The sequence below is a fragment of the Megalops cyprinoides genome, chromosome 16, assembly GCF_013368585.1.
Source record: "Megalops cyprinoides isolate fMegCyp1 chromosome 16, fMegCyp1.pri, whole genome shotgun sequence".
Lineage (NCBI taxonomy): Eukaryota > Metazoa > Chordata > Actinopteri > Elopiformes > Megalopidae > Megalops > Megalops cyprinoides.
Window position 1 is genome coordinate 8305562 of NC_050598.1, and position 13333 is coordinate 8318894.

The 13333-nt window shown below is 46.5% G+C and overlaps 1 protein-coding gene across 1 annotated transcript; it reads right to left on the minus strand.

The window, feature by feature from the left end:
• Window positions 1-857: 857 nt before the first annotated feature.
• ubl3b (ubiquitin-like 3b) lies at window positions 858-7809 on the minus strand. Its single transcript, XM_036548901.1, has 5 exons — window positions 6652-7809; window positions 2787-2895; window positions 1563-1649; window positions 1217-1294; window positions 858-980 (listed from the first exon to the last, which is right to left on the minus strand). Exons 1-5 carry the CDS (start codon window positions 6676-6678, stop codon window positions 928-930), a joined length of 354 nt encoding a protein of 117 aa, XP_036404794.1. The 5' UTR covers window positions 6679-7809; the 3' UTR covers window positions 858-927.
• Between the last annotated feature and the right edge of the window lie 5524 nt (window positions 7810-13333).

Sequence of the window (13333 nt, forward strand, 5' to 3'; positions counted from 1 at the left end):
AGTGCTGAAACAAGGGACTTCTCCCCGCTCCTGGAAGCCAGTGTGAAGCAGCAAAGGGCTCGCTGGCGGGGTGGCGTTTCCCCAATGGCAGAATGGGATTTTTTTTTTTGTTCGTTTGTTGTTTTTTATTATTTATTTTTTTTTAAAATGAGGCGATCCTGATATCCTCCGATACCAGTCTGCTCAGAGGGGTGAAAGAGAGGACATGACTTCAGAAAATAAGGCTTGAATGAGGCATGATGAGAAGTGTCATATGAACCTCGAAGACCTGACAACTGTCACTGCAGCAAAACCGCTGTTCACAACGATGCCTCAGAGGGTCCATTCCCAGACAGGGGGGGGGGTTCAGGGACCAGGCCCAGATAGACAGCCCAGTGACAGGCAGGTTTCTTGCTGCTGGGGGAAGAACCGGGTCACCCTGGACCCCCTGTGGGCTTTTCCCTGACAGGTGTTCCGGAACCTTCCGCCTCACCTTGTGTTCTGACACATCATGACATCAAAGCGCAACCCTTCCATCCTTTTCCAAAACAGCAGTCAAGGTATATTTGGCAAAGAGAAACAGGGAGACAAAAGGGGTTTCCGTGATTGGCACTCAAGTCGAGGTCCAGGAGCTCCCGGCCACAGTAGGGGGGGGAAGGAGACAGTGGAACCATGGCCCGCAGCACACGGCTTTCTACCCCAGTCCTCCTGCGGTCACTCCAGCGTAGCATGGGTTCCGGAGCAAGAAGGGAAGTTTCATTTCATTCGACCCCGTCTGTGAGGACTTACAAAAAACAGAAAGGGCCGTCGAGAGATGGCGGGGGAAAAAGGCTAGGCAACGCTTGATCTTCCGTTTCGGGGCTCGGGGCGGGGGGGGGGGGGGACGGTGGACATGAGGGGGGCAGGGGCGTGGGAGGGGATGAGTGTGGGCGGAAGGAGGGAAGCGTTTTACAACAGCAGGCAGCAGCTGCTCTCTGTGGCCTTCTCCCGGTTCCTCTGACCTGAGAAGAGAAGACGGACGGAGACATGAAGCACTGCGACAGCTAAAGTGCAGCGACATCACCCTCTTGCCAGCCTGCACTCGACTGGCATGGCCACTGCGGGGGGGGGGGCGTTTGAGGGAGCGAACAGGGAAACAGGAGGGGGAGCAGAGGGCAGGGTACTCTTTAGGGAGCAGACAGGGAGAACAGGAAGGAGAGGCGACAGGGGGGACTTTACAGCTCTCAAGGTTCCTCACCATGGGAGTTGGGCTCTGGCAGCGTCTCTCTGGCCACCAAATGCATGACTGTTGTTCTGCCCGGGGGTAATTTCAGAGCTGTGTTCCAGCAAGGCAAGAAACACATACAAGGTCAGGGCAGCTGAAATGTTTTAAAACAGCAATAAATGCAACACGTATGTAAATACTGATAGCTATAAATGCAACCTCTGCATCTTTGCATTCCAGGATAAACTGGAAAGTTTTATATTTATGGGTGAATGTGACAAGGACGGCTGCATTCAACAGTGCTGGGGTCTGCATGCGAGAGCGTCTGTGTGTGGGGGACAGCGTGGGGCCGCGTGCGTGACAGAGCAGAGCCGCTCACCTCCCAGAGTGACGTTGCCGTGCAGGAACCTGCCCTGAAAGATGAGCCGCAGGATGCTGGGGCTGCTCACCTGTTCCTCCTCCCAGCCTGCAGGGGGCAGCAGAGCAATGTCAACATGGCAGCGCAACAAAACACAGACAAAACGGTAACCAAGACTACGGAGGTTAATAAGAAGCCTGATTTCCTTTGTAGTTATGTATTACAACTACAGTTTGTGCTCATCCCTGGCTCCGTTACCGTTGATCCGCAAAGACAAGCCCACAACAGGCATCTGTTGTGCCTAGAAAGCATATTCAAAATGGCCAATGATATGTTACTGCTAACAAACATCTTTTTCACCTACATTTATGCATTCACCAGACACACACACACACACACACACACACACACACACACACTTATGCAGGAACTAAATTAAAATACATAAATCTGTTGTGTTTACATGGGAACATCCAGCTCAATCACTGGCATCTTATTCCCTGCAGCACTCTGTTGCTGAATTTATACCCACGGATAAACCATGCTGCGCATCACTGCTCCTCTCCTTGGGGTATTTGGGGTGGACACCCCTCCACCCTCCCCAGACACACATGGACTACAATGGCAGCTTTTACTCAAAACGCTATTCGGTCATTACCTTATCCACCAGTTATTCTTTCCAATGACATGCTGTTCAAAAATTTTTTTTTTAAAACCACCCCTTCTGTCATGAGTGCATTTAAAAACACATAAATCTTAATCCCCTAATCCCCACTCCGCTCAGCTCCACCACTGATTTAGTAATAACGTGTTGGCAAATGTACACAAAGGACCGACGGTTCTGAATAGAGATATGTTTGGGAACATACACACTTTACAATGACAGACTGCATTACATTTTTACTGGCTAAATCGGCTATTGCCAGTTTCTTTTGGACTAAAACCTATGACAAATTATATTGTTTTAGAGAAAAGGATTTTTGTCGAGATAATTCTGCAGAACAACTGTGCGCAAAATACGTGACATTTGCTGACCTAATTCCCAGGTACTGTCATCACCAAATGTGAATGGTACAGATGCTCATGGCCCGCTGCCCAGTCACACAGCTTACAGCTCTCAGTGAGCTCCACTGGGCTACCAAGCTTTTTTCGGTGTGGCATTCTGGCAGGAGACCCGCCTTGCCCTCAAGCACCCCTCCCCCCCACCCCACGACCACTCCGTGGCACACAATGGCTCCGACTCACCCTCGGGCCAGTTATGGTAGACGTGCTTGGCGATGTCGGTGGCCGAGTCGTTGGGCGAGAAGGTGAAGTCTTTCGTCTTCCCGCTGACCAGGATCAGACGCAGGTTAATCTGTGTGGAGGAGCGGAGGGAGGCGGGGGGGGAGACAGACAGAGATGTGACGCCCACGTTCAAGCTTCAAACAGCGCAGGCAGGGCCACCCATTCATTCCAAACAGCATTCATCTTCCAGTATTGCCACAAAAGCCCCAGACGCGTGAATAAGAACACACACACACACACACACACACACACACACACAGCCCGTGGGATAAATATGCGCGGGCCATCTGAAAGGACTCACCCCCTCGGGCACGGCGCTGCCCTGGATGGAGTCGGCTGAGGCTGGCATTTTTTGAAAATGTCAGGATTCCGCAACGCGCGCGTGGGCAGCCTCATTCAAGGCTTCCAGTCGACTGAGCGCCTCTGTTGCGCCGCGGCCCGCCGGCCCGCCCCCTCCCTCCGGCCTCCCCCCCCACTCCGGACCCGGCCCCTGCCCCAAGCACAGGGGCGGGCGCGGACGCAAACACTGCCGCCTCAGTGCCATTCCCGCCGGAGCCTCCTCTCTCCGGCCCGTTGGCTTAACACGATAACCCCAGGTGTCCCAGACGGCCCCGGGCCACGTTATTAAATTTACATGGCCTGCGAGTCTCCCTGGGGGTCTGGGGTATGTCGGGGCGGGGACTACCTAGGTCTTTGTACCAGATTCTACCCCCCCAGTGAACAGGGGCAGTTCTGTGACACATCGGAGGTTTTTTTTTTTTTTTTTTTTTTACGCACAGTGACCTCAGCAACCCGCTGAAGAGTTTGTAATGAACGCGCCCCATACACACGCGCGCGCGCGCCCCACACGCGCCCCACACACACACGCGCAGCCAGCGCCGGAAGCTGGGGCTGGGGGTTTGTGTGCGGCGCAGGCGGCCTTTGCCATCCAGGGATTCCTCCCCGGCGCGATTACAGCCCTGTGGGGATGTGATCCTGCTCTCCTTTCTGCCGTCCTTCTCCCCTGGCATCCCATTCCGCTTATCCCGGGGGCCTGCCTCTCTCTCTCTCTCTCATCTTACCGTTGCTATGGTGACCAGGAGGACCCAGACGTAACATCTCGGGCTGATTTCAGAGGATCCGCAAACCTCCGGCACGGTACGCTTTTTTCCCCTTCCCGGGCTAACAGCCGCATCATTCCGGCCCGCTGATTTCAGCTAGAGAGCCCTGACCAGATGCAACACGGCATCATTACCACAACACACACCAAACAGGACCCCCGGGGGGGGGCAAGTTCCCCCCGTGCGGCCACCCCCGTCACTCACACACCTTCCCGGGCACCAATTTCAGAGGGAACACCGGGTACCGACCGATCAGCCTCAATGAGACTCCCAAACCCAGGAAATGGAATAGCTCTCTCTTTGCCTCAAAGTCACTCAGATGTTGAAACAGAACCCTCTTATTCACCATTTCTGGTTTTGTTTTGTCGTTTTTTTTTTCCCCCCTCCCTCTCGGCTCTAAATGCACTTTTCCTTTCTTGGTTCTCAACGACTCCCTCACTCGAGCATTACATCACCCTCCTGTATGGGCAAGGTCTGGCCCGGCTTAAATGCCCTCCTTCAAAAACCGGTAGGAGGAAGGCGGAGAAGAAAAAGGTGGTGCAGTTGGTCTTGGCGCTGCGTCCAAACCGCTAGTGCTGTGGATGGCTGCGCCCAGCCAAGAAACGCTAAGCACAAAACAACGACAACAAACACTGGGTAGACCGATTGACCGCGAAGTTTAACCAGAATTGAGTCACCTGAAGGCATCGTTTCTGAATTTATTGTGTGGTGCGGCGTTTCACAGTAGTGGTCCTGGGGGATGCGTGAGAGGTCTGCTTTTGGTTCCGCCTGAGCTCAATGAGGTTTGACTGAACTGGTAACTGAATAAACACAGGCTTTTATTCAGGCACACTCTTCTTAATGTCTGGAAGCAGCAGTCTCACCCTTAATTAGCTGCTCGATTAATTGCTGTAGTCCCTAAAACAGCCAACTGAACCACTGATGAATGAAACAATACCAACTGGTTACTAATTAGGAGCGCAAATATCAAAAGAATTTTTTACAAGCACCTCTGCATTGAAAAAAACATCGTTATTAGCATAAATACCCTCTCGGCCACACTTTTCCCCCCAAATCAAACGCTAACAATTACTTCACTGGCAAGGGATGTCAAGTTCAGACTGACGTTCAGTGGAAATCATATTCAGACCCAGCTCTTTTCAAGATCAGCTGGAATGATACCAGCATACACAGCTGGCAACTGGGACCAGCAACAGTACATGCTGGAGTAGGCAGAAAACACAAACGGCAACCATTTGACAGAAAAATACGAGAGAGGTGCCAAAACATGGACCGTTTCAGAAACTGCATTAAAAATAATTTTTAAAAAAGCAGAACTGAAACAAAAAAGTGAACTCTAACTACAGACAGGAAGCCGTTGAGGAGTTTCCACACAATTGTACAAAACAGAAAACAAATTGGGGTAGTTGTCTGTGCAACGAGCTTCGGCAAGGCCAAGAGACGAATGTTGATTTGCATGCACAGACAAACAGACTCAAATCCTGTTGCTTTCTTGTAAGCCTCTCTTAAATGTTACAGGTCACAGCGGGCCCATGGGGGGTCTATGAGCGCAAGACAGCAGCCCAGGTCACAGCCCTAATTGGCAGTTTCGCACAGCTCTACCATGATGTCAATCCAGCCAGCTGGCCCAGGGACCGGAAAGCAGGCCACCTGACCTGACCCACACGATGTCACACCCAAAACCCACACCTTTCTGCATGGCGGAATCCACAGGGCCGTAGCTGCAGCGCTGGCGTCTCGCAGAATGGCCCGCTGAACTCGAGCGTGGACGACAGACACGGGGCTCACGGTCAAAGCGGATGGGTTTGTGACAGTGAAGCGGAGCCGCGCTTTATCTCCGGCAAACATTCGCCGCCCCAGGCGCGGCTCAAAGAGTCGGGGAGCGGAGAGGTGCCGTGTCAGGCCAACGTCCAGGAACACCCGTCCGTTTACCAACACGGCTCCCTGCTCCAAGAATTACTGGAAGCCCCCTGCTGGGAGGACTACTCCAGGGTTCTGCACGGGGAGCCATGGATGTGCCACCCACTGTCACACCCCCATCCCCAGAGGCACATCTTCTTAAACCTGCCCCTTCATAAAAATCTCCCTATTGATACTAATATGGCTGGGACACAGTCAACACGTGCATGCTTACTGTCATTCATAACTACTGCAGCAAAGAAAACGCTAATAAAAATACCTACACTGCGATGAACCCAAGGCTGTACTACACGCTGAAGCGAGTCCATTAGACCTCCAGAGGGTATGCTGTTGCTTGCTGTACTGTACACACTCTTACCCTCCCGCGCTGCTCTCTGACAGGCTACTAATTACACACCACCTCGAAGCACTCTCGCAGCAGGTCACCGGAGGCATTGTCCTAAATACACAGGGTAACGGGGGCAATTTCAACTGTCTGTCTGGGCGCCCTGGGGGATTGCAGCGAGATTTTAAAAGCAACAGAGAAAAGGATATTGCTTGAGTGCTTCCGCAAATTATGCCGACGCTCAGACCAGCGATCAAAATCTGAAAATATGTACAAAGATCGACGAGACGAGGGCCGGCGTTCGAGTGTTTACTTTGTTCACAGTGTCGCCTGCTATCCCCCAGCAAACCATCGGTAACAGTGTTTTCTGGGATTAAAATGACAACCACAGGGCAAACACTCAACATTAACACAGCGTGTAGGTAGGTCCGGTGTGTCGGCAGGCAGCTCTGAAAGATCGGACGCATGGATGCGGACTCACCGTGTCGGGGTCTCTCTGAGTCGTCATGACTGTGGTCAGCGGATGGCAAGCAGGGCGGAAGCGGTGAAGCGTGGAGGGGGAAGAGGGGGGGACCCTTGGCACAAAGAAGCCTGCTATTTGTTTCACGACTATTTTCCACACTCACCCACTTAACACCGCCTAGCACCAACCGGTCTTCTAGACAGATGGGTACTTGTAACGTTGCGCAAACTGGCTTCGTTTCCCGTTAGCTACCTAGCCTAATACAGACAGACACTCACTAATCAACTAGCAAGCTAAACTGCTGTGTATGGGGTTTGTAGCGAGTTTGCCAGCTGCCTTACGAGTGTAGGTAGCGTTAAACATGTCAAATCGCATTTACATGAAGTTGCAAGCGTGAGAAATTATAAGACAACTATCTAGCGAAGACACAGAGGTAACCAAAGTTAACTAATTTGCAAATGTTCGATCGTGCACGTTTAACATTTGTTCACAGCTTTGATATCGACAACGGATAGCCAGTTAATCGTTAGTTATCCTGCCATTCACCCTCCTAAGACACTACCTATGTAGCTAGCTGGCTTGCTGTTACTAGCCGGGTCGATTTTATAAATAAAGGAACATTTAATATTGAATTTTCCCAAACAGCTAGCACGCTAACGAACTAATCAATTTCACCTGTACCGTTAGGAGGAATGCAATGGCTATAAGGCAAAGGCTAGGTACTTTGGTACATAATGTAGATAACTCGTCAACACCACCTGCTAGCTAGCTAGCTAACGTTAACTTAGTAAGATTTCACCTTGCTACCTAACAACAAATATGCAAGCGGTCCGTTAAAAGCCGAGTAACTAGACTGCTACCAAACCAATGTCCAAAGCAGCTAATTTACTACAGCTAGCCACATACATTACCTGGTTAGCTACTTGCTAGTTAGCTTGCGGCTCCTACAATTTGGGCTCTGCGACAGGAAAAGGGAACTGGAGCGAGCGATAAACACGGAAAGCGATGTTTTCTCTCTAACTAGCGAAAGCCCTAGTTATATATAAAACTTATAAATTCCGGAGTCATACCCAAACTCTACGAAATCCGTAGCCGTTATTTTTTAGTGGGACGAATCCACCGTTTAGGACGATTATCTTCGTCTGAAAAACACTACCTGGCAAGCCAACCTCAGGTCCAGATTAATGGCAGAGCATTTAAAGACGACGGAAATCAGCTGGCCCCCAACACAGGAAACGCAAAGCGCCGAATGCACACTGGGAACTGAAGTTTTATTTAGACAATTCGTCCATACTGATGCGGAAAGGGCGAAGATGGTTCGTTCTGAGCTCATTAAAGTAGCTACCTTTTTAAAGCTAAATTAAGGACTGTTATCTTTTGTATGGGAATCTGCTCTCATAGAGCCGATTTGTGCAACTATTTAAATATAGTAGGTGCATTAAGGTAAAAGTTTAAATACAGGATAACAATTGTTCCAACTATTTTTGTTGTTTTCTTGTTATCATTGTTAAATTAAGCCCATAATCCAGCCACTTTTTGGACTGAAGAAAAATTTTGAGCTGAAGAAATCATACATTTCTGTCTTCACTTTGATGGCCTAAACTAGCAGAAATTTAGGTTTGAAAATTGCCTGTATTACAAGTGTACCCTGTTCAGCTGGAATCAATACCAAGAAGATAATGTCAAAAAGAGCATTGTACTGTGTGAACACAGTTTCTGCCATATCTGCTAAAGAAGTTTGGAACTTGTAGCAAGAACTGCATTGTGTTTGTTCACTTGGGGATTATTAATGAAGCCACCAAGTCTCAAATAAGAAGAAAGTAAAACAATTGGAGGTCTTAAGTATTGGCAATATAATTACAAACAGCCTCTGATGTAATGATCTTATGCTTGTGACTGTGGATCAAGAGAGGAAATTGATAAAAGTTGCATACACTTTAGGCCTCAAATTTAAAAGAGGTTTAATAATGTTATTACTCATCAAGGGGATCAGCTTTTTCTCTAATACTGCTGGATGGACTGCGCTGGTTATTTGAAGGATTTCTGGTTAAAACTCAGCTGCTGGTTGGTCACCCAGTGGTTAGTAAAAAGATATGCCTGACAACTGCCACCTTTTCAGTCATAGGGTTATCCTTAGGCATTAATAGCGCCTTTAGGGTGTTCAAATGCCCACTTTATCTGTTGGCTTTACAACTGTGTTCTCATTCAGTTAAGTTTCTCTTCTTCTTTTTACGGTTTTTGGGAAGGTCCTTCCTTTAGGCTGATGTTAAATGTGTCCACGTCCTTGTGTACCAGTTTTCTCAGAAAGTTTCATCATGAGATCTGCAATTTGAATGTGTCCACGTCCTTGTTTACCAGTTTTCTCAGAAAGTTTCATCATGAGATCTGCAATTTACTAAATGGACAAAAAGTGTATTGGACCAAAGTGGCGTACAGGCAGGATGTTGTCACAGTCTATGTGTGGACACATCATGATTTCGGTAAGTTCCACCAGAAAGGGTTAGGATGGGGTTGCTGTGGAACGGGTTGAGGGTGAAGGCTTCGTCTGCCCATTCTGGCAGTGGACCTTCTATTGTGGGCCATTGCTGCTTCCAGCTTTACCAAATGTCGTCCCGTTTGTCTTATCTGAGAGGAATGACCATGGTTGCTGGAGGAACTTGGCAGCCCATCTCAGAAAAAAAATCTTCAGGCAGTTGGGTATTCAGGTTGATCCTGGTGTCCCATAGATGTCCTCATGTGGCAAGGCTCTGGTTAAGATGAGTGACATCAGAAAACACTACATCATTAGTGTCCCCCCATTCAGCACACCTGCCATTCCACTCAATAGATGTTACTTTAACACGCATTAAGTTCAAGTAAGTAATGATTTACTCTTTAAGCTAATAAAAGAATAACATAAATTGAACAATTGTAGCAGCAGCATGTTCCTTCAGATTGCCCACCTGATGTAGATGTAGAAATGATTCATTTAGTTCAATGACTGAATGATTCACCAAGTTCAAACATTCAGATGCCTGATCATTGGCTTTTTGATGTGAGCCACAGTGGGGTTACACCAGGCCATTAAAGTCATGCCTGTTAAATCTCTGCTGGAACTCCAAATCAAAGCCAGTGTAAACCAAGTAATTAGAGAGCACAGGAAAACAGGAGTCCAAACTCTGCAATCTGGTGTCCAGAGCCCTGGGGCCAGGGCGTGCAACTGACGTCATTCAATGCAACGCACCGCGGGCCTATTGGTTGACAGAGTCAGCTCACCGTCTGAGAGAAATTGCTCTGGAACCTGTCAGCATGGAACTTCAAGTAGGCTGACATTCCTTCTCTCTCTGCATACTCACACCTGCTATCCATGCCCTCCAGGGAAAAGCGGCCATTACAGGGGTGCCTGGGAGAGTGGCCTGGGAATGGGACTTGCGACAGGCTTTTCTTTAACTGTAGTGCCATCTTCTGCAGTGGGGAAACTTGACTGAGAGAAAGCAGGACATAAAATCAACTCCTCCTATGCAAGATGTGTAACATGTGAAGTTATGGGAGGGTAATTTTTTCCCCTCTCTGCAATAAATTTTGACATTCTAGCAATCATCTATATCTTATACGCTCCAACACAGTACACACTATAATGCATGAATGGCAAAATGTGTACAAAACACCATTTATTTCAAGTGCTTAATGCTGCAGGACTGACAAGGGCCCATCCTTTCATTTCATAACACAGGAATACCAGTAACTGTTGATTATATATTAGCCTAATGTACTGTATGTAAGCATACTGAAATATGATGTATTAGAATACAAATGACGCACACAAAGACATAGCTGGTTTCAAATATAAACAGTTTATATTTAAGATGACAAGATTACATTTCTCATTTAAAATTATATCATTTGGTTTAAAAGAAAATTAATTTAAAGTTCAAATAATACATAACACATATTTACAGAAAGGAAAAAATAAAGCAAAAAAAAAACAGAATCAAGAACAAAATATATACATTAAAAAGTAAAGGTATATGGTTATCTAACAGCTTTTGGAATACATCATAAGTCCTGACCTTTTTAGTATTTTTTCATTTTTGCTGCTGCCACGTAACTGAAGTACAATGTGAAGCACGGGACATGTGTAGGGTTATCAAAACCACAAGAGACGCATGTGAACACAACATCCTAAGCTTTGTAAATCACCTCAGGACTTCAGTAGTGTAACATGGACTTGGATTCTGCTGCACATATCTGTGTCAGACACCGACACACCAAGTCACAGTAATGTGTTTTGCTCTTGCTTTACAGTATAAAGCCTGAGAAAATATTCACAAGTGTTCAGAGAAAAAAAAAATCACCAGACAGCACTAGAAACAAAGGCAAAATATAATACACATTTAACTGTATATTGAAAAAAAATAATAAAAATGAGACACATCTGTAAATATTTATATACATTTAGCAAAACGGAAATGGTCCAGGGTCTGAAATACTGATCGTAAAAGACAAGCAGGAGAGATCGTTTTAGGGAGGCCGGGAGATGAAGATGGATACTGCGGTACTTCACGTTGGGGTGAAGCTTAACACTTCGAGCACGCCACCTGGAACAGAAAGGGTTACTGCTGTGTTCATCTATTCAAAACCACTGTCTCTGAAGAGAAAAAAAAACTGTCTGGAAAAACACCACTGAAATAGCCACTGCAGCTTCACCTCACGGCTAATTTGAGTGCGTTTTGGAGGCTGAAAAAACAAGTTAACACTGAAAGACTAAGACACACTGCATGTTTAGCTTCGCACTGAGACAAGCCCTCTCTTAAACAACCCTCCTCACGGGTTCCACAGACTCTCTAGGGGGGAAAATAAAGGCACCCAATTCCAAGACAGCGAGAGGCCATTCCCCTGCTCGCTCAAAATTGCTGAAGCTTCTCTGGCTTAAATTGTACACATTTTCTGGGATAGGAGGTTTGACAATATCTGTCTGTTCTAACCCGCACCACTGAAAACCGGTTTAGCTTGAAACCTGTTTGAGTGGTTTGTTACTCCTCCTGTGTTAAATGCAGCATGCTGCGCTGTGTCAGATCCAGGTGAAAATGTCAGGGTTCCCTGAAAGTGAAACAACGCTGATGGATAAAGATATGAAACCAGGGGCACTGATACACTGCATCAGGCCCTGTGCCCCGACTGGCCGAGCTGCCCAGTGCATTTCACTCAGGACCCTAAATTCACAAATCTCACTTGTACAAATCTCACTTGTACAAATCTCACTTGTACAAATCTGATAGTACTGTGTCCTCAAACAGACCTTGCTCTCAGCTGAGAACTGTCTCATTGTGGAACTGTACACATCCTGTCCCCGTACTGTCGCTATACTTGCTGTATGCACTTCTGTAAGTCGCTTTGGATAAAAGCGTCTGCTAAATAAATAAATGTAAGCTGACAGACAATTCTGCCATTTTTGAAGAGCCCAGTCACTACCGTTGTACAAATGTTGGGTTGCCTTTTGGTTATAGGCATGCAAAACAAACTGAATCTTTGAAAGAAGAAAAAAAACAGATTCAGAAAAACTGAAATTAAATTGCGACTGGTTTACAAAAGCAGGCATGCACCATCAGTCAGGTAACTTATGACAGCTCAGTCGACATCTTTTACAGCCACAAGTCCTTCAGTCAAGTTTTGTTTTGCTGTTCCTGTTTTTTTCCCTCATTGTCAGTCCTGATGGCCTAAATTCTATCCTGATTTTGTTCCAACAGAGCTTTCAATTAATTAGGTCTGACTGAGTGATTAACTGAGCACAAGGAGCCGTTTCAACTGACTGTTTTAGGTACGAGAACAATTCACTCAACAACCAATGGAGCTTAAATGAGATGGTTGCCCTAGATTTGTTTTAGGGCCAGATATTAACAAAAAAGCTGAATAAATGCTATCATGTGTATTTTGTTATGCAACACAGACAAACCTCTCAAAAACAAACATAAAAAGGGTGTAACAGCTAAATAACCATCACGAGATACTAAATCCATACCCGCGGCCAATTAACAGCTCAAATGAGACTAATTAACGGAGCTCGGTTGAAAGAGAACAAGCATCAAGCATACACAGACTAGTGGACAATGCCAGCCAATGGAACCCTGACCTCAAAACTGCATACAGCAAAATGGCCTCTTTCCATCAACCCCCATGCCCTAATACAAAAAAAGAAAAAAGAAAAAACTAAAAATTTCTCCCGTCCCAGCTGTTAACACCCCAACCCCCCTTCTCCCCCCACAGATGCTTCATGCATTTCTATTAATTGCACCAGGTCTGGATATATATATACACTGGTTGACATTTTTAATGATTATCTGTCAAGGTACAAAAATAAATATTCAATTTTTTCTAGAAGCCCCCCCCCCCAAAACAACAAACAAGTCCAGTAACAGCGTGTGCACAGCTCTCATTTTTAAACTACAAAAAAAAAAAAAAAATGGGCTGGCCCATTTGAGTCTCCCTCCTCAATTTCATATTCATGAATTAATTCATATGTTTTCCCCATACATACAAATATCTATGTATTTAACAAAAATATACATGTATGTATCTTTATGAATAAGGACACTGTTAAAATACATCAAAATGTATATTATATATATTTTTTAACGGATTACTTTTTAAATAGCCATTCTTCTCAACAAGATAAAAATAGAACCTTCATCAAGTCAAGATTGTCAAGCTCCTAAAATGATGC